This window comes from Dipodomys spectabilis, unplaced genomic scaffold, assembly GCF_019054845.1.
Source record: "Dipodomys spectabilis isolate Male_0828 unplaced genomic scaffold, ASM1905484v1 ptg000085l, whole genome shotgun sequence".
Classification (NCBI taxonomy): Eukaryota; Metazoa; Chordata; class Mammalia; order Rodentia; family Heteromyidae; genus Dipodomys; species Dipodomys spectabilis.
In genome coordinates, this window is record NW_024870762.1 from 960,009 (window position 1) to 987,401 (window position 27,393).

Here is a 27,393-nt window from a genome sequence, read left to right on the forward strand (position 1 = left end):
TTTTGGGTCTGGGCTGAAGTGTTTTTTTTTTGTTTTTGTTTTGCCAGTCCTGGGGCTTGAACTCAGGGCCTGGGCACTGTCCCTGAGCTTCCTTAACTCAAGGCTAGTGCCCTACCACTTGAGCCACAGCACCATTTCTGGCCTTTTACTGTGTATGTGGTACTGAGGAATCAAACCCAGTGCTTGCTAGGCAAGCACTCTACCCCAGTCTTATGGGCTGAAGTTTTGATAGTGGTAGTAAATGTGTCCCAGACTACTTACAAGTATGACATTTCTCTTAGTGCCACTGTCCACCACGCTGGCTTTTATGGCCATTTAAACCAAGTAGTAGGGAAGTTTTATGAGGTGAGATTCAGCATTTCCTCTGGTGTTTTCCTCTGACTGGTGTTTGGTGTCCTCAACTGATTGTTCTCTGTTTCATTTTTCTTAAGAATATATTTCCTGACATGTGTCTTAGTGAATATAATTTGATGTTTAATTGCCAAAGTAGAAGTAATTCATGTACCTCATTTTCAAGTGTGTCTGATTAGTAATTGTATAATAATATTTACATAGCACTTTTATGTGGTAGGCACTGTATTAAGAGCTTCCATATTTTACTCATTTAATTAATAATGAAATAGATATAAAATAATAAAAGAAAAAGTATGTTTGAAACTGAAAGTGATGATCATTGTTTCTATGATACAAAAACTTTATGGGTCACTTTGTTTTAATACCTGTTATACTCCTTAGGACTTAAGTTTACTGTGAAACTTTTCTTTTCTCACAGATGATAACATTCTTAGCAAAGGTGAAAAATTCAAAATCTTAAGCCAAAAAGATCCTGACATGTTGTAAAATTATATCCTGTATTACTGATAACCCAGGCAGGTTCAATAAAAGGTTATAAGCAGTATGAGACTGAGCAATAAAATGAATGGGAGTTGAGAGGACAGAAGAAAGTGAGGGGTTGACACAAAATAAGCTGACCTTTTCTGGTCACAGCTGTGGTCTGCAGCCTGACATTTATGGTCACCTAAATCTTCCAAGATTGTTCCTGTTGATATTGCAGCACAAGTAATAACTGCATCTCAAATTTAAATTTGTCTTATGACAATGCAATATAGATTTGTTCAGTGTGGGACCAGCATGTAATAGTCCAGGGTAGCTGACTAGAGGAGGATGATAGGCTATTTTCATTATTGCCAGGGTATTAGCCAGCAAGTTTTAAGTTGTACCCCAAAGAAGCACATACTCATTGTCATTTATTTTTCTTGAGGTTGCTTTTATGTGTTAGACATCGGGAGACTGAGAGGTAGCAGGAGATGAGCTGGCCCCTGTGGGGAGCCATTCCAACGCAGCTTTACTCCTGAGAAAGGAGGGCCAGCACCAGGCCAAGGACCCTGGAGGAAGAAGGCACACCTCCTGCTTCTCTTCCTTCCCCTCCATACCTCCTTTTTCGCCTTTTTTCCTTCCTACTCTGCCTGCACTCTCCGCCCCGCCCCCCCCCCATCCCCAGCTTCACTAATTGCTAATGTGGTTATATATCCAGATTACCCTGGCTGTGCTTGAAAAGAACCATGTCTTGAAAGCCTAACATGTGCCAGGCATGTGGTCCTTATTTTGCAGCAGTTTATGGTTGGATGAAGCAGACAAACAAGCTGAGAGCTAATTTTAATACACTGTGATGAATGGTATACTATTGGCTACTAGTAGCTTATATACAGCTTTCATTATTATCTGAATTTTATTGTTAGGCAGAAAATGTAATCAGTGAATTCTGCATTTTTGGTACCTTTTAATGTTTTATATAAGTATAGCTTTGTATTGTTAATTTAATATAATAATTTCTCTACCTTTTACCTCATAGGTCTTATTCTTACTTTATTGAAGTATCAATGGATGAACTTGATTGGATCAGAGTGATAGATCATTCACAGTATCTGTGCCGGTCTTGGCAAAAGCTGTATTTTCCAGCCCGAGTATGCAGGTTAGTTCTCATAGTTAATAAATGATTTTAATTTTTATTTAAGGAGATTTCGACTTTGAGAAGGAGCAAGCATTTTTTTTTCTTTCTAATGGAAGAAGAGTTTTTCAAGGTTATCAGCTACTGAATCAAAAGAAAACTTCAGGAAAATAATGTGTCTTATTACTTAGGAAGTACTATGAAGCTATTTAATATGCAATTTATGTATGGAAACATGGAAAAAAAAGGACAAGGGGGACACATGAGAAGTAGAAATGCCTTTTAAACAGCATGCTACATATTACAAATGGAAATAATGTTAGGGATGTGTTCTTCCCACAAAAGCTAAGGGAATTATTTCTGGAGGCGTTCCTGACAATGCCTAGACTAGGAGAGCTTTGGATGTCATGTGCATTTCTAAATGTCTGTAATCTGTCTCTAGTCAGTAGCCATCAAAGGGGGTTTGACAGAATAGGTGTTTATATTTGGTTGGCATGGGGCAAAGGAGGCTTAATGGGTGGGCTTTAATCCTCCCCTCATGCTTTCCCACTCCCCCCTCATTCTCAGTGTACTCTTCTCTCCTTCCCTCCTCATCCTCAGTGTCCTCTCCCTTCCTCCCCTCCTTCTGCATTCTCAGTGCACCCTCCCCATCTCCTCCTCTCCTCCTTATCCTCAGTGCACCCTCCCCTCCTTTCCTACTTCTCCCCTCATCTTCAGTGCACCCTCTCCCTACTCCTCACCCTCAGTGCACCCTCCCCTCCTTTCCTGCTTCCCCCCTCATCCTCAGTGCACCCTCCCCTCCTCCTCTTTTCATTGTCCCTTACTCTTCCCTTATCTACCATACACCTCCTCATCCTCCCCTACTCCTCCCTCATCCTCAGCACATCCTCCCCCCCTTCCTTACCACCCTAGCTGGTGTTATATTGCAGCCCTAGGTAAGATAGCTTTTAAAAAAGTATCCAAAAGCTGTTATTCTAGTGTATCGTATTCTCCCTTTAGTAATAAACCATCTTTTAAACTTTCTGAAATTCTGCATAACCTATACAAATTAATGAGTTTGGGAGTTGGGAAAGGTCACTAACGCCCTCTCAAATGCTGCAGTTTTGTTCTTCTGTAGTTTTCTCACTGGAAATTACCCTCTGATATTCTTTGCCTTCGAATCCAGAGGTCATATGCATAGAGTGGTTGAGTTCATTTAGTCTAGGTGGGGCAGGAATAGAAGAGAAGGGCTTCAGGGGGTGTAGAGCTGGCCCCTTCCCCCTGTGACCTTAGCTAGCCTCCTGCTGAGGCTGATGAAGTGCCGATGATGCCCTACTGCCCCTAGTCCCCTGGCTGCAAGTCACCTTTACACTCGGTGACCTCATGATCTAACAGCATTCGACACAAGAACTCCATAAACCATTTCAGCCTCTAGTAAAGTAAAAAACATCCCCTATATATTTTTTTATTATGGGCATGACTGGACACAAAATTGTTACCCAGGGATTCTCTTGTGTGAAAATGAAGAAAATCCATTTCATTTCCCCAAAGAAAGACTAAAGTGTTTCAGGTCTAGCAGTTGCTCTTTTATCAGAAGAGTTTTGAATAGATTAAAGTAAGAGACAAGAGATTGAGTGAAGATTCCAATTCTAAGAGCTGCCAAGGGATACTTGGAGAGCGGATGGAGGGCCCACATGTGGAGGAGGAGATCAAGTCTGTGTTGAGTCAGGTTATGATAGTAGGGTATTAAAACACAAACAGCATATCAGTTAGAGTATCTGATAGGGACTGAAGGACAGTATGTTTGTATTTAATTTGGAACAATAAGAACATGAGCCTAGAACAAACAATCATGAATATAATACCAGCCCAAACAGTTTAGGTGCCTTACTCCCCTGAGCTCCATTTCTAAGGATAGAAGCATGTGCCTTCTATTTTTTAGAAAACATACTTGTTCTTTATTAATGATATTATTTATATTCTTTCCTTACTTTATGTCTCATTTTAGGCCTTTGACAGTGCCAAGAAAACTTTGATGTGTTTAGATCTTGGCTGTATTCGTGATACCAGCTTTGTTTTTGTATGTCAGCACCAGACTCTAAACAAAACTAAGTGGAGGTAGTGTTGGAGATAGTAATGATAAGAAAAGGGAGTTTTTTTTTTTTTTTTCTTTTAATAGTCCTAGGGTTTTCTGGGCAGGCATTCCATCACTTGAATAATGCCTCCATCAAGGAAGGAGTCTTTATCCATATAAATAAGAAAATATTATATCTACTTTTAAAAGATTTTTAAATCCTTATATCCATTTTAACATTTTGACATTATTAACTACATCTGCCATTTGCAATAGTCAAGAATGCTAAGAATGACATGTTATCTAGGAACTTCACTGGACCAAAAAATGCTTTATTTCCTTGGCATGTAAGTATTCAGTCGTGCTATGTTAATAATATGCTTATATGTCACTTTTATTCTTAAGTGTCCTTTGCATGTTTGTCTTGCTTCTAACGCTAGAATTACAAATTCTTAGAGGCAAGAAATATAAACTCTTATCTTTTAGTATTTTTGAATAGTACTTAGACTGTGACCTTGTATGCAGTAGGTTCTCTGTAATTGTTAGTATGAATTGCATGGTGTCAGGGCACTGACACCATGATATAAAATGATATAAAATGAAATGATATAAATGTTAGTGTGTACTTTATTAGCTCATTTTATTTTTTTGTTCGGTTGTGAGGCCTGCACTCTGGCCTGGGCACTGTTCCTCAGCTCTTCAGTTCTCAGTGAGCTCTCTACCACTTGAGCCACAGCGCCACTTCAGGCTTTTTCTGCTTATGTGGAGCTGATGAATCAAACTCAGGGCCTCATGCATGCAAGGCAAGCGCTCTACCACTGAGCTACCTTCCCAGGCCTCTTATTAGCTCATTTTTATCAACATATGTATGAATGGTGGAAGGCTCTGTGAATGGAAGTGGCTGTGTACTGTGTAAAGGTTGCTTTCTCTGCTTTTCTTCAGGAACCTGAATTTTGAGGTTAATCTTGAGGATATGAGTGTCACATATTGATGAAAATTTTGTTTATTGTATTGACAAAAGAGATATTTTAGTGCTGTCTGAATCTAGGCAGAACTACATATAAATTAGCATTGTGGGCCTGTAGGCATGGCTCAAGTGGTTGAGCACTAGCAAAAAAAAAAGAAAAAGAAAAGAAAAATCAGCACGTATAGTAGAAAAACTGTGGGCTGTGGAGTTAGATATTACTCCTACCAAATGGATCATGAAAATGTGGTATATATACACAATGGAATTCTATGCCTCCATCAGAAAGAATGACATTGCCCCATTTGTTAGGAAATGGAAAGACTTGGAAAAAATTATATTAAGTGAAGTAAGCCAAGCCCAAAGAAACATAGGTCCCATGGTTTCCCTTATTTGCAATATCTAGTATATGTATGAGTCAAGCAGAAAAGGTCAGATAAGGTGATGTTAGGAAAATGAACCCTAAGATATGTATTCAAATGTTTTTTTTCTTTCATGCATTTGTTTCTAACCCATTTATAAGATTATTTCTTTGTTGCTTTGTATGTCCCTCCCCCACAGTATAACCCTGCTTTCACTGTATTTGATGTCGGTATAATTTGTGGAGGGGAAGGGGAAAAACAAGTCATTTAAATAAGGATACAGGTGGACCCATTGCAACAATGAGAAGTACAAGTTGTCATGTCGAAACGAACTTTACAACTTTGGTGGAGGGGGGGGAGGCTGGGAAGGGATGGGAAGGGAAAACAAAGGAAGAGGCTACAATGCTTGATAAGAAATGTACTCATTATCTTGCCCATCTATTTGTAACCCCTCTGTACAGTATTTTCACAATAAAAAATAAATAACAATTTAAAAAAAGAAATTAAAAAATATATAAAAAGAAAAGAAAAATCAGCACATATAGTAGAAAAACTGTGGGCTGTGAAGTTAGATATTACTCCTACCAAATTCTCTTTCCCCTCATATTTACATTGCAACCAAGGTGGGCATTTCTGAGGTGTTGTATCTGTATCCATAAAGAGCAGGAGCAAGCCTTTCTTCATGAATTTGCTGTTGCTTATAAATGCTGAGCACAGTGTCTGATCTAAAGTGGAGATTTTGTAATTAGTAGTTGCTTTTTATTATTTTTCCTAATTTCTGAAACCCTAACTGAAATTGGCCTTCAACTGGAGTTTGACCTTCAGAGGAAGAGAGCCACCCTGTGGGTCGTCTTTGTCTGTGGTGGCTCGCCTGTGAGAACGTAGCTTCTTTTCTCAGATGGGTCTTTTTGGTACTTTCTGTATTGTCAGTGTATATATAGCAATCGTAAGCCTGCCTGAAATAATTTTCTTTATCTTAATAATCTCATTACTTTGCATGTTTCCGGGAGTTTGTTTGTCCATGATTATACTGGGGTTTGAACTCAGTGAGTCACCCTTGCTAGGCAGGAGCTTTAGCCCTGAATTACACAGCCAGCCCTTTTTTTGCAGCTGTTATCTTGAGATAAGATCTTGCTTCCTGCCAGGGCCTCAAATGTATCATGATCTTCTTATTTTATACTTCCTACCATTGTTGGGATGACAAGTACTCACTACCATGCTTAGTTTCTTCTGTTAAGATGGAATCTTTAGGCTGGCTTTCTCTTCCCTTTTCCTTTCTTTCCTTCCCTTCCCTTCCCTTCCTTCCTCTCCCCTCCCCCTTCCCTTCTTTCTTTGGATGACAGGTGCACCATGCTCAGTGTAAGATAAAGTAGGTGCCGATGAATGAGAACACCACGTGGTATTCAGGCAGGAAGAGAAGTTTTATTAATGAACTGCCTGCCTCACTGTGTATGGTGGAGACCCATATGGTCAAAAGGGGCATGCCACTGTCCAGCCTGGGTGTAAGTAGGTGGGGGAGAAGGTGTGGCCAGGTGAGGTAAGGTGTAGCCACTTTGGGACCCTTCCCCAGTCCAATGGGAGGTGTGACCAGGGGCAGCCCAAGATGTGACCTCGGAGGAGGGGAGGTAACTGCTTCCAGGTGTGCCAGTTACTAGGTAATGCAGGTACTGGGCAGAGACTTAACCAAAAGGAGGGAGGCGCCTTCCTGGTGGACCTTACACTCAGCTTCTTCTGTTAAGATGGAATCTCTAGCCTGCTTGCCTGCCTCCTTCCTTCCTTCCTTCCTTCCTTTTACTTATTTATGGGCTGGGTCCCTGAGCCTCTCTGTGCTCAAGGCTAGCACTCTACCATTTGAGCCACAGCACCACTTCCAGCTTTTTCTAAGTTAGTTTATTGGAGATAAGAGTCTTGCAGACTTTCTTCCCTGGGCTGGCTTTGAACTGCCATCCTCAGATCTCAGCCTCCTGAGTAGCTAAGATTATAGTTGTGAGCCACGATGCCCAGCTCCTTCCCTTCCCTTCCCTCCCTTTTCCCTTCCTTTCCCCTCCCTCCCTCCCTCCCTCCCTCCCTCCCTCCCTCCCTCCCTCCCTCCCTTCCTTCCTTCCTTCCTTCCTTCCTTCCTTCCTTCCTTCCTTCCTTCCTTCCTTCCTTCCTTCCTTCCTTCCTTCCTTCCTTCCTTCTTAATCTAAGCTGTCCTGGAATTGCAAGTCTCTCAATCTCAGCCTCCTGCATAGCTGGAATGACAGACGTGTCCTACCATGTCCAGCTATTGGTTGAAAAAGAAGTCTTGTGAACTTTTGGCTCGGGCTGGATCTCACTGGAGGTGGGATGTTCTACTGCTCCCAGCTCCACAGCTTTTATATATTTTATTTTTGATAAAACATTTTTTTCAGTTTGGTAAAATGTATAGTATAATATAAATTTTGCCATTTTTCTACTTTGTGCAGTGTATTTTAGGCAGTAAGCAGCATTTACCTCAGTAATGTCACAACCAGGCACAAACCAGTAAGGTAATATTCAAACCAGAGCAGTTGTTTCAGCCATGATTGTGAGTTGAGGAGGGAGTGATGGACTCTTTAGGAATGTTTGTTGTGTAAGTGGGGACTCATCCATGTAGCCAGAAGCCACAGTCCTTAGCTGGAGAGGCAGAAAACTGATTTGTCAATTTATGAACAACCTTTTTTGTGACCTCAGAACAATTTTATGTCTAGTCAGCCTTCTCTTTCTCAATAAAGGCAGTTTCTACTGCCTTGGAAATTGTCTTGGATAAATAATAAACTCTCTCTCACTTTTTAAATCATTTTCTTAGATTAGTAAGGAACAGCAATTTTGCATACCCTGGCCATATTCTTTATGGTTTCCAGCTGTTTCTCAAAACAGTACCATTAATTTGGCAGCTATATAATACTGCTATGAGAAGTCTCCATAACATGGCTTCTATCTTGATCTGTTTCATATTGCTGAAATGAAATACTACGGGCTGGGTTCTTTATAAAGAATAGTGGGTCCCATCATTGGGAGATCCACATAACAAGGTGCTGGCCTTTGGCTATGAGATAATGTGGGAGAGAGGTGGCCATGTCATGTGCGGAAGGGCCTGTGCTCATGGGGTAGCTTACATTACAACAATCTCCTATCCTGGCTATTTACCTTGTAGATATCCCACCTCTCCATACTGCTACCCTGGGGACCAAGCTTCGAGACACATAGTGATCAAGAGACACCTGCAAACCATATGCAAACCACAGCAGCTCCTGTGAATGGTAGCTGATAGTACAAATGTGACCTTGGTGTCAAATCTAGGAGCTAAGTAGAGGAAATATGCAGAGTTCTGAGAGAGGAAGAAAAGAGTAGATGCTGAGAGAGGAAGGAAAGAGTAGATGACCGAGGTAATCCTTGCTGGGACCGACCAAAGAGACTTGAGAATTGAAGGAATGTGGTTTACTGAAGATAGAGTATTGAGAAAGTGAAGTGTGAAGTGTGACAGTTTAAAGCATTTGAGTTTAAAACAAGTTTGTGTATCAGTAGCATGAGCTTGGTTAACACACAACTAAGTTTGTACCATTTTTTAATGTTTATTTTTGGCAGTACAAGGGTTTGAACTCTGGACTACTCTTGCCAAGGTCACTCTACCATTTGAGCCATGCCCCCAACCCATTTTGCTTTATTTTTCAGATGGGGTCTCACACTGTTTTGTCCAGAGCCAGGCTTAGACTGTGATCCCCCTTCCTAAGACATAGTAGCTGGGATTACAGCATGAACTACCATTGCCAGACTTGCGTGTTGAGATGGATATCACTATTTTTTTTTTTTTTTGGTCTGGGCTGACCTTAAACTTCTGTCTTCCCAATTTCTGCCTGCTAAGTATCTGGGGGATTTTTGTTTTTAATTATTAAATTATAGCAGTATATATTTGGGCTATATATGAACTAAGTGTATATATATTTGACAAAAGACTCCACTCAGTGTTTATTGATTGAACATGAAGATACTCCTTTCTCCAAACAACCACAAATGCAGGCATTTTGAACATCTTGTCAGTGTAATTTATGGCTTATAATAGTAGTCTTTACTGTGAATTTCTTTATCAATGACTTAATATATATCTTTGAATACTTACCATTTAATTCTTACTTATGAAAATCCTATAGTATTCTACCTATCTTTTATTCGGATGATTATCTTTATCCCTTTGGTTTGTGAAAACTTTATATTGATAATCTCTATATAATGCTTTTTTGTTTGTAATGTATTTTTGGTATATTTTACAACATACATTTTTAGAATTGTACTTTTTAAAAAGGATCAAAGCTTTTTATGGTTTCTATTTTTGCAGTATTAGGATTTTAATGTGGAGCCTCATGCTTGCAAAGTAGGTGTTGTTTTGTGGATGCATGCCTTCAACCTGTTTTTTACATTGCTTACTTTTGAGATGGGGTCTTGCTTCCTGCCAGGGCATGTGCCTGAACCATGATCCTGCCTATTTTAGACTTCCTGTTATAGATAGGACAGCAGATGTGTGTTCCTGTGCCAGTTCTTGGTTGAGAAGGGGTCTCACAAACTTTTCTGCTGCTTGGTCTCAAGTTGTGATCCTCCCAGACTCAGCCTTCCAAATAGCTAGGATTAGCATGATCCATTGGGGCCTGGCTTGCTTTCTTGTTTTATATCATCTTTAGAAATGTTTAATATTAGAAAATTTAATAAAGAATGCTGTATTTTCATATAGTTTTTAAAAAAAAATACCTTCAGTGTAGCCAGAATATTCTTTAACATATATATGATTCAGGTAGGGACACCCAGTTGATTAAGATCATCCACTAAGTTTTCTCTCTACCTGGCCATCTTGTCAGCTGCTTTTGGTTGTGAGTCCTCCCTCACGTAAGGCAGGAAGATGGGGGCTGCCAAGAAGATGAAAAAGTCCCTGGAGTTGATCAATTCTAGACTCCAACTTGTTATGAAAAGTGGAGGAAGTGGCCCTATGGCTCAAGTGGTAGAGTGCTAACCTTGAGCTGAAGAGTTGAGGGACAGCGCCCAGGCCCAGAGTTCATGCCCCATGACCGACCAAAAAGAAAAAAAGAAAAAAAAAAAAAAGGAAAGTATGTGCTAGGGTGCAAGCAGACTCTGAAGATGATCAGACAGGGCAAAGGGAATTTTTTTTTACATTAAAAATTTTATTAAATTTGATTTTTTTATTGTAAAATACCATACAGAGGGGTTACGATTACATGGACAAGGTAATGAGTACATTTCTTATCAAGCATTGTTGCCTCCTCCTTTGTTTCCCCTTCCCATCTCTTCCCATCCTCCCTTCTCCCCCACTTTCCCCTCCCCAAAGTTGTAAAGTTTGTTTTACAATATAACAACTTGTACATCTCAATGTTGCAATGGGTCCACCTGTATCCCTATTTAAACAATTTGTTTTTTCCCTTCCCCTCCACAAATTATACCAACATCAAATACAGTGAAAGCAGGGGTTATACTGTGGGGGAGGGACATACAAAGCAACAAAGAAATCATCTTATAAATATGTTAGAAATAATCGCATGAAAGAAAAAAATTGTATTAAGTGAAGTAAGCCAGGCCCAAAGAAACATAGGTCCCATGGTTTCCCTTATTTGCAATAACTAGTATATGTCTGAGTCAAGTAGAAAAGGTCAGACAGGTTGATTTTAGGGAAATGAACCCCAAGATAAGCAAAGGGAAATTAAGTCATCCTCGCAAACAACTGCCCAGCTTTGAGGAAATCTGAAGTAGAATACTATACTGTGTTGGTGTCCATCACCATAGCATGTGGGAAATACTACAGAATGTGCACATTGGTTATCATTGATCCAGGTGATTCTGATATCATTAGAAGCATGCTAGAACAAACTGGAGAAAAGTAAAGAGTGCACAATTTTCCAGAGCTGGAACAAAAAACAAACTAATAAAAAAGATCATCCAGTATATATCTATCTTTTGTGGTACCTCAGTCTTTTTTTAAGTTGTATTTTGGACAGGATCTTCTATTTTCTATCTTGGGTTAGCCTAGAACCATAATATTCCCAGGTAGTTAGTACATGCTACCATGCCCAGCTTACTTGAGATGGGATCACACCAGCCTTTATTCTGTCCTGGCTGGTCTCAAACTGCAGTCGTCTGTATCTCTGCCTCTGGAGTAGCTTTGTGCACCATGCCTGACCCTTGTTTATATATTGTTGTTGAGATAGGGTCTCATCCTTCCCTTTGCTCAGCTGGCTGTGAACTCACAACCTGCCTGCCTTTTCCTCAGGAGTGGCTAAGGACTGGAGATGTACGCATCCTTGCCCAGTTCTCTTAAGGATTTCTCATCACACCGATGTGACTGGCCACATTTATCAAGTGCTGAGTTCTAGTGTGTTCCATTGATTTCTTTTTGTCTTGCTGAATGTTTTAATTGTTGTATTTTCCCTTCCTTCCTTTTCCTATTTTCTTAGAATGAGAAATTATGAAGTGCCAAATGTATTACCGAAGAAAGAGTATTCTAGAGCACCTGTCTTTTGCTGTTGGGTGGCATTAGGGGCTGTTGGGATAATAAGCATGTCATGAAATGGCTGTTCCCAGGTACAGCAACAAGTTAGGCATGCCTCACCAGCAGAGGAAGTAGGTTTGCCTTCACTCCCTATCTCTTGTCCACTTGCCGCTGTCTTCAGTGGATAGGCAGCATCAGCATCTAGTGTGTTCAGAGTTGTTGATGCTGAGGTCTTGTGTCTCTCTTGAGAGAGATACGTTCAGAACACACATTTCTAAGAGTGCATGGTTGTTGTAAAGATGGCACTGTGATAGTGCTTGGGCAAGAGCTGGAGGGTGGTTGTTTTACCTAGGGAGGTAGGTAGGAGGTTTTTATTAGCATTTGCTAGTTATACAGAGGGGTTTCTTTGACATTTTCTTGTTATTGCCTTAGCTGTTTAGACTTTCTTTGGTATATACACTGCATGTTATTCATAGTAGCTGGTCTACTGCAGGAGGCCTCATTAGGTGAATACTAAAACTGTACAGTTTTGTAGTGTAAGGCCCTTTCATCTCTTTTACTGCCTCTATACATTCCTGGTCCCCTCCTCCCTGCTGTCATTAGACACAGCATCATTTTCTCACTGTTCTCATTAGATTACAGTACCTACACAGTGCTGTAGATCTAGAGACATAAACATGAAAAATAAGTATTGCTGCTTCTCCCTGCCATATTAATGTTTAGGACAGCATGCGTGTTTTCTCTCATCTCTCTCCTCTTCCTTTCCCTCTGACCAGGCACTGATACATTTATTTACTGTTAAAGATAGGCACATTTGCTTTGTTCAGTGCTTCACCAGAGGGGTTTCAAATCCTAGCTAGAGTTATACTGAACCTCTATACTTTCTTTATGTGGCCCGAGAGCTTCTCCATTCAAACAGTGCTTAATTCATCTATAAAAGAAGCAGGGATAATTTTATCTTAAAAACGATTATTTTAATTCATACTTGGAGATTTTCCTCTACCAACAACTATTAAAAAATTGTTATAAAGGTGATGTACCAGAAGGGTTATAGTTATATGAATTGGTAAAGAGTACATTCCTTTTTCCCTCCATCTCCACCCACACACTTTATAGTTCATTTTCAACATAGTGGCTATTGAGTACCACTGTTGCATTTGTTCATTTTTTGTCCCTCCATTTCGTCCTACAACTTTGATACAAAAATAGAACTAGTCTAGAGCAACTTTGCCTACAATCATTTTCTTCTAAGAATGCAAAGCAAAATGTAACCACATGGTGTCACTAACTTATAACAGTTTTACTTAGAGCCAAAGAGAATTTGAAATTCCTTTTTTTTATGAAGCCATATTTAAATATAAATTGTTCTGAAGTCTGTGATTTGTGAAATAACATGTGAAACTATTTGTACTATTTAAGTCTTCCTACTGATGTGGAGCATTAATTATGCCCAGAGTCCATAGACGTACCTCAGTGCTTCAGGCTCCTGTTGTCATCTGCTCAGCGCAGGAGAGATACGAGGGCTTCTCTAGTATTCAGTTTCACACAAATAAGATTTTTTAACCTTCCTTTGAAATTTTTAAGTAAATAGAAGAGTAACTTAGAGGAGACAGAATAATCAAATAATTATGAGAACTAACAAATAGAAGAAAGGAGGAAGGAGGATGGAGACTTGGTGGTTGCAGGACCTTAAGGAAGTACCGAGATGGGTCATCTTAATGTTTAATAGGCATTTGCCCTTGGTCAGGTATATGGTGTTGCTTTACATGATTCTCACAGTAGGCTTGTGTGGGAACGAACACTACCTTCAATTTTGTGAATGAAGAGACTCTGAGACTTAGAGAAGTTTAATTTGTAGCCAAATCTGTTCAATTCCTGTCTTATGATTTGTTTGACTAGGAGTATAGTTCACTGGTAGAACTACATAAAGTCTTAGTTCAAGCCCCAGCACCAAAAACTCAACCCAAACAAGATTGTATACATACAGATATGCAGACAGACAGACAAACTCTGCAGAGGAGACAGAGCCCTGAAGAAGGTCTTGTGGCCTGTTTGAGAGGAGCAGTTTCTAAGAATGCTGTAAGAGGCCCCTATGACCAAATGCTGCTAGTGCTAGACACAGCCACCTGGACAACAAGCACATGCTCACTAATAATGATGATGAGCAATTGCAAAAGTTTTCTTTTGAAAAATGCTCCAAAGAAAGTGTGGCATTTCTTTATTTAGGTGTGTTTTGTCAGGTTGTCAATAGAGCTTTGAATTTGCCTGCCCTGAGTTCCCCTTAAGATTAGCTTAGCTCTTAGGAAGGAATGTTCTTAACTCATGGTTGGTTTGGTTTCAGCAGTGTTTAGAAACACTTGTTTCTAAATCTTGTCTTCACAAGAGCTCCTCAACATCTTTTTTTAAGTTGAAAATTTATTATTTTCACCTAGATTCCTCTTGTTAGGGTAAAAACCAACAAAACCCAACAAAACAAAATAATAGCCCCCAAATACTGTGCTTAATACTCAGTATCTTTATGAAATGGTTGTTTGTGCCTAAATTATTCAGTTGCATTCAGTATTGGTTTCACTTTGTTTTGTTTAAAGTGTAATAACATGTTAAGTGTCTTTTGTGTGTGGAAGGGGGACTGGAGCATGAGAGAATAGAGTTGTCCTTTCCCTTTGCATTTTGTTTTATAAGTTTAGAATATAAATTAGTGTTTTAATAAACCCATTGCATGAGATGATGCTAATGACACTAATAACCTGTTATTATTAACCCAAACAGCCATTGTCAGATTTTCATTCTGAAGGGCAAGAACTATATTTGGTTCTGCTAACACTTGCTTCCCAAGTTGGATCCACAGTGAGTTTCACATGGCACCTCCCTAAAGGATCATCAAACACTACTTTCCCTGTGATTTCCATCTTCTCTACGCTGCTTTGTTACTAATAGGATTTATTCAGTCACCCACCCAACACACATTTATTGAATACCTACTGTTTTTGCTCTTATCACCTGGTTTAGGTGCCAGGACACAGTTGCTGCTCTCAAGAATGTCATGATGTAATGGGAATGACAACCTTCTAAAAATTGTTAAAGTAAAATGTGGTAGTAATGAAGAACATAAGTGGACAGGACCAGGGTTACAACAGACTTGAACTGAGTCTTCAAAGACCAAGAAATTGTGTGGGGAAAAGATGAGAGAAAGGATGTTCTGCATTCAGGACAGTTACTAAGGCAGACTTTACAATGGATTTTGCCAAATCTAAGCCCTCCTTCACTGTGTATATTCACAGCTCTAGCTCATCCTTAGTTTTTGAGAAAATTTTTTTGTGTGTGTGTCACTAATCAGAACAATTTATCATCTACTCCTCCTTTCTACCTATGTCCCGAAGCTCATAACACATACATGAATGACAGTCTTCTCTTTCTGTGTTACTTTGTAAATGATGTCAGGCTTCTGAGACTTACCTGATTTTAAAGTTATGTTTTAAAATCTTCTGACAAGATTAAAGGGCTTCTATGAACTGTAGATTGAGTTAATTGTCACAAAGAATAGTTAAAATTCCTGAATAGTGAAGAAAAGTCTCTCTTTTGGAATAAAAAGTTGAGCTAGTGTGCCTTTTGCTTAGGAAAATAATAAATTTTCTAAAGTTCTTCCCTGTGACATTCTTCAAGTATATGTTTGGAATCTGTTTAATGAAACTTAGGAAATCTGGAACCAGGAAGCCAGGTACTGAACTATTAGGCATGGACAGTGGGTTTTTTGGGTAGAAAGCAAGGACAGAAGTAGAATGTAAACCGGGGGTAAGCAAGTGGCACAGAGACAAAAGTGGGCCTGGGGCTAGGACTGGGACCCCAGAAATTACGGCACTAATGGAGAAGAATTTCTAGGATCCCCAACTCAATTTCTGTACTGGATGAGAAATGCTGCCAGTTGATAAAAGTTTCAATTACTTTCATTTTGGAAGACAAAAATGCAGAAGAACAGATAGAAAATAAGCTTAGACACAAATTTATTGTGAATCACAGTCATTTTCCTGTCCAGCTTACTTTAGAAATGGTATTCTAAAGATCTTGGATATGTGGTTCATAATTTTCACAGTGGAGAATTAGGCCTGTGTACACTCAAATTTCACCTCATCCTGATTAGCAGCAACTACTCTGACCTTTCATAACATTCATTTAGTCATTCACCATATATCTTGTGTACTAATTATTTGTGGTTCCTGGGCCTTGTCTTATATTCCTTTGGTTGGTTGGTTGCTGTTGCTCACTAGATATCTCATTGATTCTCTTCAGTCTTCCATTATCCCTGAATGCAGTTGCCTAGATAATAATTTTTTTTCTGGAAAAAAAAAAATCCTCTTAAAACTGATATTTTTTTCCCTCCTAGCCTTGGAAAGGGGATACTAGGAAACAAGATTTTTAATATTTCTTTCCATGAAATATGTTTAAAAAGAACTGTACATACAAGTTCCATGGTTAATAAAATCATCAGAGCTTTCTTAGTGATCATTATACATGGTACAAGTTCCCTAGATCAGGGTGCTCTCTGTGGATACAAGGTTAGCTCAAGGGAAAGTGGACCAGAAGTAAAACAAGATTGCTTGTCGGCTGCCAGAAATTCTGGGCAGAGGGCCAGCCTTGGTTCACCTTCTAAAAATTCATCTCCCAAGATAAAAATAGAGGGCTCGATCCTTGCATAGAATGGTGGTAGCATGAACACTTGGACTTTTCCACCCAAAGGGCTTTCTTGATGTACAGGAAAGTAGGGGAGCTGATTGTTGTGGACTGGTGTCTTTGACCCCATTAAGAGCTGTAATATTGTCTCCATAAGCATGACTTCATTATGTTTCAAATTATAATTTCATAAGTTAATAATTGTTCTTCCAAATAATGTGGGTCATATATACACATGAATATGTTCTGCTTGATAGGAAGCTATAGGTTTGATTTCTAATACTCATAGAAATTCTGTGCACATTATAAAACGATTAGGATGTAGCAGCTGTTTTAGTTCATTTCACCCTGCAAAAGAAATGTGATGCAAACCAAAATGATCAGTAATTATGTATTTTGAAAGCTAAACCTCCAGTTATAGAAAGAGCTAATTTACACATTAGATACTGATAAAACTACAGTATGCTGTGAGTTTCAAAGTTAGTGTTATCTCCTGCCTAAGACTATGAAAGCAAATCTGTGCCAAAAGACATTTTTCTTTCTTTGAAATCCTCTTTTGCATTACTCATTGTAATTTTGGAGTTGCAAATCAACAGTAATGAAAAACTGCTTGATATTTTTCTAAAGAAAAAATTAGAAGGACTGTTGGAGGAAGTAGGGCTTAGAATGGTTTTATTTTATGTCTGTTGATCAGAGACTACCATCTGCCTTCCATTTAATGTTGTAGAAGCATGCATGCGCTTCCCAGTTCTGAACAGATGATGTGCATGGTTTGTTGAGATATATGTGGATTCTGTATGTGTGTGTGTGTATACCTACAGTGCTTAAAAGCACACTTGAAGTGCAAAACAGATAATGAGTCTCCATTTTGGGCTAATTTGCATATTCAGCTCTTGTTCTCAAAAGACTGCAGTGACACTGATTTTCTTTTCTCCTTTAGAATGTACACTAACCAACTGTCAACAAATATTTTAATTAAACACTTTTTTATTGGGAATCTGTGGGGCAATTCTTTGTGTAAACCTATTGTTTTCCTTGATTTCAAGGGATATATATTCAGTATAATTCATGAATATATCATACTAGTAAACTGTCATACACATAAAAATATTTTTTCTGGAAACTTCCTCTTTATCATTGATTTCTCCAAGGCAAAAATATGGTTAAGATAATACTCCAAGATATTTACTTGGAATAAAGATGGTGAATGTGTAATCCTGCTTTAAGCAAACTAAAAAATTTAAGGTATGGCTTCAAAAGCTTGACTTTTCCATGAAAATTTAAAAGGAGTTTTTTTTTAAATTAGCAAGGCAAGTGTTTCATTGCAAGACTTTCCTACATTGTACCCTAATCAAACTCACCACCTCCATCCTCCTCCCACTTAAAGATTTGAAATGTTAGATCAGAAACTCTGAAGCTGCTAAGGGAAAACTCTGGAAGATATTGGCACAGGTAATTATTTTCTGAGTAGGACTTCAATTATCCAGAGAATAAGAGCAAGAATTGACAAATGGGACTACGTCAAATTAAGAATTTATGCTCAGCAAAAGAAATGATTACCAGAACCAAGAGATGAGAATTTTAAAGATGTAGCACTTCCCCTAATATATTGTAAATGATTTGACTACAGAAATTTCGTTAATATTTTGACATATTTACCAGGATATATAGTGTATATATCTAAGTATATTATATTTATGCTAGTTTGAAGTCTTGTGTGTGTGTGTGTGTGTGTGTGTGTGTGTGTGCGTATTTTAGTGCTGGTACTAGGACTTGAACTCAAGGCCTTGTGCTCTTGTACGTAGCTATACATGCCATGCCTTCAGTTCTACTTGTGACTATCTTTCTATGTTAATAGATGAAAATCTGATTCATCCTTTTTAACAATAGTAGAGTATTTGGAAGGTATTGTTTATCTAAACATTTCCCGGTTGAGGAGCTTCTGGATGTGTTCAGCTTCCCTATTATAAAACAATATTAGTCTTTTCTCACTTATCTGATTATCTGTAAGCAAGCAGAGTTAAAGGATTATAGTCATGAACTAACCTTGCCCCCTTTGGATTGAAGTGAGAGGGAGGGGAAGTAAGGAAGCCAGTTGGGAGATATTTGTTACATGGTGGTTGCCTGTGTAAAGATGGTAGCAATGGAATTGGAATTGGGATATATGACTTCAAGGGAGCATTGTTAAATGTAGGAGCCCAAGAAGGAGGTCTGGAAATGAAACTTCAACGCTACTGTTTAAGGATGATATTTAAAGCGATAGAGTTGACTAGATCCAAAAGAAGAATAATGTAGGAGAAAAGAAAGAGTCTGAAATGTTCCAAAATTTGCCCAAAGAGAAGGGCAAGCAAGAAAGGGTGTTTTCAAGGGGTACAGGCTAGTGATGCCAGGTGTTTCTGAGAGATCAGTAGAAACGGAATGGAAATGTCATTGGCACTTGCAGCTCAGAGTGTACTGGACCTCTGGGCAGTAGCAGTTCTGATAACTAGAGCTGGGATTTCAGATTAGACTGAGCTAGAGAAGTAAATGTGTATCTTATAAATGCAAACATGTATACACCTGTTGATTTGGCAGTCTACTGTTAGTAAAACTAATTTTAACAGAATATATAGGTAAGGATGCTCGTTGTGTATCATTGTTTATAACACTGAGAACTACCAAATGCTCATCAGTAAGGAAATTATTAAAATAATTGTATCCATCCAGGTATGGTGTGTATGTCTGTACCTCTCGGTATTTGCACAGCTGAGGTGGGAGGATCATGCATTCAAGTACATGCTGGGCAACATAGCAAGATCTTGTCTCAGTAAAACCAAGTATCATATCCATATGAATTCAAAGAGAAATTTCCATGAAAGTTGTTAGGTAAAAAACATATTATGGCCTGGCATTGATGGCTCATGCCTATAATCCTACCTACTCAGGAGGCTGAGATCTGAGGATCACAGTTCCAAGCCAGCTCAGACAAAAAAGTCTGTGAGACTCTAATCTCTAATACACTACTCAGAAAAAGCTGGAAGTGGAGCTGTGGCTCCAAGTGGTAGAGCACTAGCACTAGCCTTGAACACAGAGAGGCTCAGGGACAGTGCTCAGGCAAACAAAACAAAACACACACACACACACACACACACACACACACAATAGATCTTATTAATTGTCGTGCCTTTTATTGTCAGCTAACAATGTTTTAGATGTATTTATGAATTTATATGGATTTATATGAGCATAGAGAATGGTATAAAGGGTATCAAGCTATAATAACTTAGGAAAATGTAATTTTATGAGATTAAAATCTTAGGAAAATGAGGATGAATAGGAGAAAGAAAAGGAATAAAGTATTAGGACTATGTTTGTCTGTTATTCTTGCTATACATGATCTTTAACATATTTAAAAATATGTATATATTTGCCATGATGGGGATCAACCTAGGGCCTTGCAATCAAGTGCTCTACCATTGAATGAAATTCCCAACCCTCATAAATTTATATTGTTGGTTGTGGGGCGTGAACTCAGGGTCTGGGTGCTGGAGCTGTTTGGCTCAAGACTAAGTACTCTACCACTTTGAATCACAGGACCACTTCCAGTTTTCTGGTGGTTAATTGGAGATATGGGTCTCATGGACAGTAGGAGTTTCTAGAGAAGCTAGAATGCCAGACAGGGTTCAATATCCATTTGAGGTTGGTAAGCATGGATCTATAGTGATTCCATCATCTGGTGTGCCTTTCTCATTCAGATGTTCAGTTTTTTGCTTAGAGAAGCAGGTTATTTGGTTCATGTAGGACGGAAAGTTATCCAGTCCAATGCAGTAGAATGTGGGAAAGACAACACAATGGAAAGTATCTTTTGAGACTCAAAGGCAAAGTCTAGAGAAGACTGCTGCTTGGGATGATCTAGTCCTTTCACACCCAGGCCTGCTTTCTGCCTCTACTTTTGTTTTATACTATACTCCACTTTTGTGTTATACTACTGCCTCTCCATCACTACCATTTCCACATGCCTATACAAACAGCTTTGGTGAAGGTTTAATGATGAACATGGTTATTTTCTGGTTGTCCTGTATTGAAAACAGAGATCCTGTTGTTTAAGCATAAATTTTCAAGAAATATATGCATATGCCCAGAATCTGCAAAGAAAACACAGTAAGAAAAAAGGTTAAATTAAACAAGAAGGAAGTTTAATTGAAACTGAAAATAGTTGCAAGGCAGTATCATACCTAGATGGATGATGGGTTTGCACACTTTTCAATTGCTTGATCAGTTGAGGGATTATCTTGAGCATTGTCATTGAGCAATACTCATCATTTCACTATTATACCACTGATTTTATCAGTTTCTTATTTATGTTGTCATTTTAGAGAAGACATGGCCAATAGATTTGACATCTTTGGAATAGACTTTGGGAATGTTGTTTATTGCTGTCATGATGTGTTTTCACATTTACCCTACAGAATTTGGGTCTTAGGATGTCTCATATCTCACTTATGTTTGGGGCATTAAAAAAACCCTACAAATTATTGTTTTATTTTTTAAAAGGCATCTATTGCATTTAGATGCCTATTGCACTATAAGGAAACTAGATTCAGAAATCATAATTAGATCACACAGCTAGAACATAAAATAGCTGGGGTTCAAACTCAGGCTTTTGACTCTAGAGGATTTATTTTCTCCTGTTTCTTTCTGTGGGCCTGGAGATGAACCCTAGGTAAGTAGTCCATTCATACCCCCATCCACCACCACCACCACCACCACCATCACCACCACCACCATCACCACCTGCAGCAGCATCAAGATAGAGTCTTCCTATGTGGCCCAGATTGACCTGGAACTCTCAATTCTTGACTCACCACCTCCTGAGTTCTGGGATTATAAGCATGTACTACTATGTGCTATAACACACACACACACACACACACATGTGTGTGTGTGTGTGTGTGTGTGTGTGTCACATTTGTCTTGTATATTTTTCCCAGTGGAATTCAGATTTTTTGTGTGTGTGTGTTTTTTGTCAGTCATGGGTCTTGAACTCTGGGCTTGGGCACTGTCCCTCAGCTCTTCAGTTCAAGGCTAGTGCTCTACCACTTGAGCCATAGTGCCATTTCCGGTTTTCTGGTGATTAATTGGAGATAAGAGTCTCACGGACGGGCTGGGAAGGTGGCTCAGTGGTAGAGTGCTTGCCTTGCATGCTCAAGGCCCTGGGTTCGATTCCTCAGCACCACATAAGCAAAAAGAAAAAAAAACGGAAGTGGCACTGTGGCTCAAGTGGTAGAGCGCTAGCCTTGAGCTGAAGAGCTGAGGGACAGTGCCCAGGCCCAGAGTTCAGGCCCCACGACCGGACCCCCCCCCCCCCAAAAAAAAAAAAGAGTCTCACGGACTTTGCTGCCCAGGCTGGCTTTGAACTGTGATTCTCAGATCTCAGCCTCCTGAGTAGCTAGGATTACAGGCGTGAGCCACCGGTGCCCAGCTTGGAATTCAGATTTTTACATTAAGGATCAGAGAAAGCAATTTAAAAAAAAATAGCAAAAATACAAGCATGTGGGAAGATTTCATTGTGACATCCCCATGCATTTTTAGAGAAGCATGTGTATTTCAGAGAAGCAAGTTTTAACATTCAACACTGTTTCTCCATCTTTGTGTTTCATCTTGTGCAGTACCTTTGTTTCTTGTGAGTCTTCAAAGATAAAATGGTTTTATTCTGAACTTTAGGATTCTGGCATAACAAATATTTCAGTAACATTACTTCAGCATGATCAAATCTCTCTCCTTCCCTCCAATCCCCTGTCTACTTTATGGGACAAGCATGATATTCATATGCTACATATATTAATTTCCTATAAGCATGTCATAGCCTCTAGATTTTGGCACTTGCCAGATACATATTGGATGCTTAAATTCCTAAGTCAAGATTTCAATCTTGCCACTGTGGTTTGTGAATGGTGCCAGATTAAAATAATTTCCATTATCAGAGAGTGGGATGCACACCAGTATGATTTTTTTCAGGCTGTTTGTACAGTGATGATCCTGCATGCAGACAGGATGTGCTTCCAGTCCCCAGAGAAACTTTCCTAGTGTTAGAAGACAGAGTATTTCTGTGATGTTTGTTGCCTTTCATATATGGGTGCCCTTGTCATCTGAATATTCATTATCTAATGCTTTGCAGTCTCAGAGGTTGCATAGGGAGACAAGTCATCATAATATAAAAATGTTCACTAATGAACTGTCCAGGTGTAAAATTAGTTCCCACTCAAATATTCATCCCTGATGAATACTATCCCTGCCCATCCATTAGTTATAGTGTTTCACTGATTGTTGGAAAGATGTAAAAATCACTGTACTCAATTGCAAAGTCAAATGGCAGATTTTGTAAAAAATCCAAGCAATAAAGATTTCATGAACTCAAAAAAGGTGAGGTTACCGAACTGCCAGATTCTCATATAAAGCCATAAAACAAGTGAAATTCTGGCTGCAACAATTGAAAAAGAAACACCTGCCAAAATGATGAGCAGACAGACACTTGAAGAAAAGTATCTGACAATTAAAATTAAGAGAACATTGGTGATGTCCAGGTATTTTTGAAAGCATTCCTCACTTTAATTGTATTAGGAAAGTTAGCCAGGAAATGTTAGAAAGATTTTCCTGAGTTGGGCACTGGTGACTCACACCTGTAATCTTAGCTGCTCAGGAGACTGAATTCTGAGAATGGCCGTTCAAATCTTGCCCATGTAGGAAAGGCTGTGAGACTCTCTTATCTCCAGTTAACCATCTGCAAACTTGAATAGGAGCTGTGGCTCAAAGTGGTAGAGCATTAGCCTTGAACAAAAAAGCTCAAGGACAGTGCCCAGGCACTGAGTTCAAGCTCCGTGACTAAACAAAAAGCTACTACTCTGGAAGATATTTGATGACCATTTATTATTCCTGCTGTTTTGGTTGACACATAGTTGTGTTTATTACTTAAATTTTGTTAAGTAGAAGATAAAATGTACTTTGATCTCAGTTTTTAACCTAATGAAACTCTTCTAACATTTACTAATGAAAATTGTGTTTTATGTGAATTCAATGGAAATGTCCTGGAATAATGAGGACCCTTTGAAATGGATTATCGATTTGCACATGTGTCTGTGTCTTCTCACCCCAGTGTTGCTGGTAATCCACAGCAGAAGCAATGTTGTGTGGAGTTTGGAGGTAGTGGTGACTCATCCTGAGTAAAACTATTACCCAGTAAGGCTGAAAAATAGAACCTTGATAGGCACTTGTTTCTTGTAGAGGATATACTAACCAGATTACACTTTTTTTTTTTTTTTTTTTTTTTTAGCTTGGTCATGGGGCTTGAACTCTGGGTCTGGGTGCTGTCTCTTCAGCTCTTCAGCTCAAGGTGAGCACTCTACTATTTGAGCATTTGAGCCACAGTACCACTTCTGGTTTTCTGGTAGTTTATTGGAGATAAGAGTCTCACAGACTTTCCTGCCCCGGCTGGCTTTGAACCACGATCTTCAGATCTCAGCCTCCTGAGTAGCTAGGATTACAGGCATGAGCTACCGGTGCCCTGCTTCAGATTGCACTTTTATCTTTCAGAAAGGACTTAAGTCTTATTAAATGAAAAGGCATTATGTAAAGATTTCCAGTTTTAAGGTGGTTGAGAATATAGCAGTATTATTTTTGAAGTCTTTGTTTCTGTTCTGTAGTATTGCCTTTAGCAGTAATGTTGCTCAGACTCTTAAGATGAGTATTTATTACTTCATCAGCCTTAATTTATCGGTAGACTCGGCAGATTCAAGAGCAAGGGTGGAGGCTCATGTACCCTGCTTCTGCTTTCATTCAGCCACGGTTTAGGACACTACATTATTCCTGGGGATGACATCTCCCCCTTTGGGTTTCTGTTGCTTTAAGTCTTCAGAGTCCAGGAATATCCCAAGATGGTAACAATTTCGTATTCTGTTTTTTTTTTCTCCTGAACCATTTTATTTCTAATTAGTTCATCAAATGACAAATCTTAGGCCAAAATATAAAGATATGTTAACTTAAAACATTAATTTGGAGGACATGATACTCAAGATGAATAAATTTTAGATCATTCAGATAAGCTGAGTTCAAGTTTCTTGATATACATGTTAAATATTTGAGAATTCTGAGAGAATTTATGAATGAACTTCCCAAATTACTGTCATTGATTTAAAAAAAAAAACTGTCCATAGTAGGATATGCCCAACAATTAAGTAAAATTCAGGCAACAATCTTCCTCCTCCTCCTCTTCCTCCTTTCTCCCTGGGTGCTGTCCCTGAGCTTCTTGCAACACTTTACCACTTGAGCAAGAGCTTTATTTCTGGCTTTTTATGATTAATTGGAGGTTAATTGGTAGTTAGTTGGAGCCTTACAGTCTTTCCTGCCTGGGCTGGCTTCCAATTTCAATCCTCAGATCTCAGCTTCCTAAGTAGCTAGGATAATGGGTGTGAGCCACCAGTGCTGGGCTCCTTCTTTTTGGTAGTGGTGCTGGAGTTTGAACCTAGGGCCTCATGATAGACAGATGCTCTGCCACTTGAACCACACCTTGAGCCTTTTTTGCTTTAGTTATTTTTTTAAAATTTTATTTTAATTACTGTGGCTTTAGAGATGATACACAGTGGGGTCACCTTTATATATGTCAGGTAATAAGTATGTTTCCTTCCTTTTGAACAGTATCATCTGTTCCCTCATTCTCTCTCATTCTCTCCCTCTCATCTCTGTCCACGAATTGTGTGGTTCACTTTCATCAAGGTCCAGTACAGCCAGGGGGCTCTGCTGCTGCACTTTTTCAACCTATTTTCCATTGATTCTGTGCTCTCCCCCCATCTTCTCTTAGATGTGCACATCTATACACTGTATACGAGGTAAAGAATTCAGAGTCATCTGAAAACACAAAGAAATTAAGAAAAGGTTCCTTTATTTCCTTATCTTTGGAGTTTGTTTCAGCATGTATATTATTTTATATACCTATGAAGAGGTGCTTGGGTATCACAACTTGGTGCTTTTCTCCTAAGACTATCCTCTTTTGGTCTCACTGTATATAGGTGTCTAGAGTCCTGTATAATTTGTCATATCCTGTTATGTTTAAATCTAACTCCTGCATATCAGGGAGAACATGCATCATTTGTCTCTCTGATCTTGGTTTACCTTGCTCAACTTGGTTTGTTCTAGTTCTACCCATTTCTAATAGCTGTGTAAAATTCCATTGTATGTAGGTACCACATTTTTTTCATCCATTCATCTATTGTGGGGTATCAGGGTTGTTTCCATATCTTGGTTGTTGTGAATAGTGCAATCTGAATATGGATGTTCAGGTGTCCTTGTCATATCCTGGTGCTAAGGGTAGATGGCGAGGAGTGGTATGGCTGGATTGTAGGTAAGGTCTCTGATTAGTTTTTTTTTTTTTTTTTGGTGGTCGTGGGGCTTGAACTCTAGGCCTGAGCACTGTCCCTCAGCTCCTCAGCTCAAGGCGAGTGCTCTATCACTTGAGCTACAGCACCGCTTCTGGTTTTCTGGTGGTTTATTGGAGATAGGAGTCTCCCGGTCTTTCTTGCCCGGGCTGGCTTTGAACCGCGATCCTCAGATCTCAGCCTCCTGAGTAGCTAGGATTACAGGCGTGAGCCACCAGCGCCCGACTCTATTTAGTTTTTTGAGGAACCCTCAGAATGCTTTTCAGAGTGGTTGTATTAGTTTACATTCCCACCAACAGTACAGTATTCTGGGCTTTGAAATGTGTGTAAAGAATATATAACAGCTGAAACTATAGTACATGGTTGATTTTCTAGTAACTTCTAATAACATATGATCCATGTTCTAACAAAAATCAGATTAGTTTCTTTCTTTCTTTTTAAGACACTGAAAAGTCAGTGTATATAGCCGTTTTCCAGATAGGGCTCGTTCACTGTGATTCACATTTCCATTCATGCTTTCCTTCAATTTAGGCCAGAATATTTATCTGTGCAATTTAAATAGCAACATGTTAGTTAAGTGCTTGATTTAAAGCAGGTGGCATTTCAGTCTTTTTTTTTTTTTTTAATAGGAAAGTTCATCCCTTTGAGAGTAGTTGAATCATTGTGTAATTCAGATAAGTTCTTTTGTCTTGGGATAGAACATTTGCAGGATTTGCGGAGCATTGGCCAGCACCTGTATGAGGAATACATCATGACTCTCTTAATAGTTGACATGACTTTTCACTGAATAGTGGGTCTCATGATTGACTCCTTCTCCTCTAGTTTATGGCAGATCATGTAGCTTGTTTGTCATGCCAGCCATAAATCTTAATTTGTGTTTGTCTAAGAATTTTACTCAGATTTACCTTCTTAGAAATTGAAAAGGCTCAATACCATATGGTTTCTTTTATCCATATAATCAAGAATATGTTTTCATCAAAATGTACCATCTGTTTATTCTAAGAAAAAAGTTAAATACATTGATATATTTGCTTTATTTTTCCCCTTTTAAACTTACATCTAATAGATATAAAGTATAGATCTTTTACACTGGATTATTTAGAAAATCTTAAAATAAAATATGTTTTGAAGCATAATCTCAAGGTATGTGACATATATAGTAGAATTTCAAAAAAATCTGTTAAAGTCATCTGTAGCTATAATGTTTTATGTTACATTGTAACTGCAGAAATATATTATCTGGCTGGAATGACATTTAGCTAATGCTATGAAAAGGAGGCATGCATTTTTAGAACATTTCTTGGATAGCTTTGACTTCACTTTCAGTGGTGGAGACATGTGAATATTAAAAGGAATTATCTGGTGATAAGGGCTTAGAGGTAAGGGAGTACAGACAAAAGTGTTTCTAGCATTTCTTTTCCGTTATGCTACTGCCTGTATTTTCTTCATATACATTTGCTCTCAGTCTTCAGTGGTTGCCTGCATTTCATGATTTCTTCTT

General features: G+C 38.8%; 1 protein-coding gene and 1 pseudogene across 2 annotated transcripts in view; both read left to right on the top strand.

Moving 5' to 3' along the window:
• The window catches only part of Btbd9 (BTB domain containing 9), a 341,406-nt gene that overhangs the window by 43,000 nt on the left and 271,013 nt on the right, over positions 1-27,393 (top strand). For both annotated transcript variants that reach the window (XM_042684270.1, XM_042684271.1), the window contains exon 6: positions 1,853-1,972. In XM_042684270.1, the coding sequence (XP_042540204.1) occupies positions 1,853-1,972 (120 nt within the window). The remainder of the gene's footprint in view (positions 1-1,852; positions 1,973-27,393) is intronic.
• Positions 10,170-11,214, top strand: LOC122111435 (annotated as a pseudogene).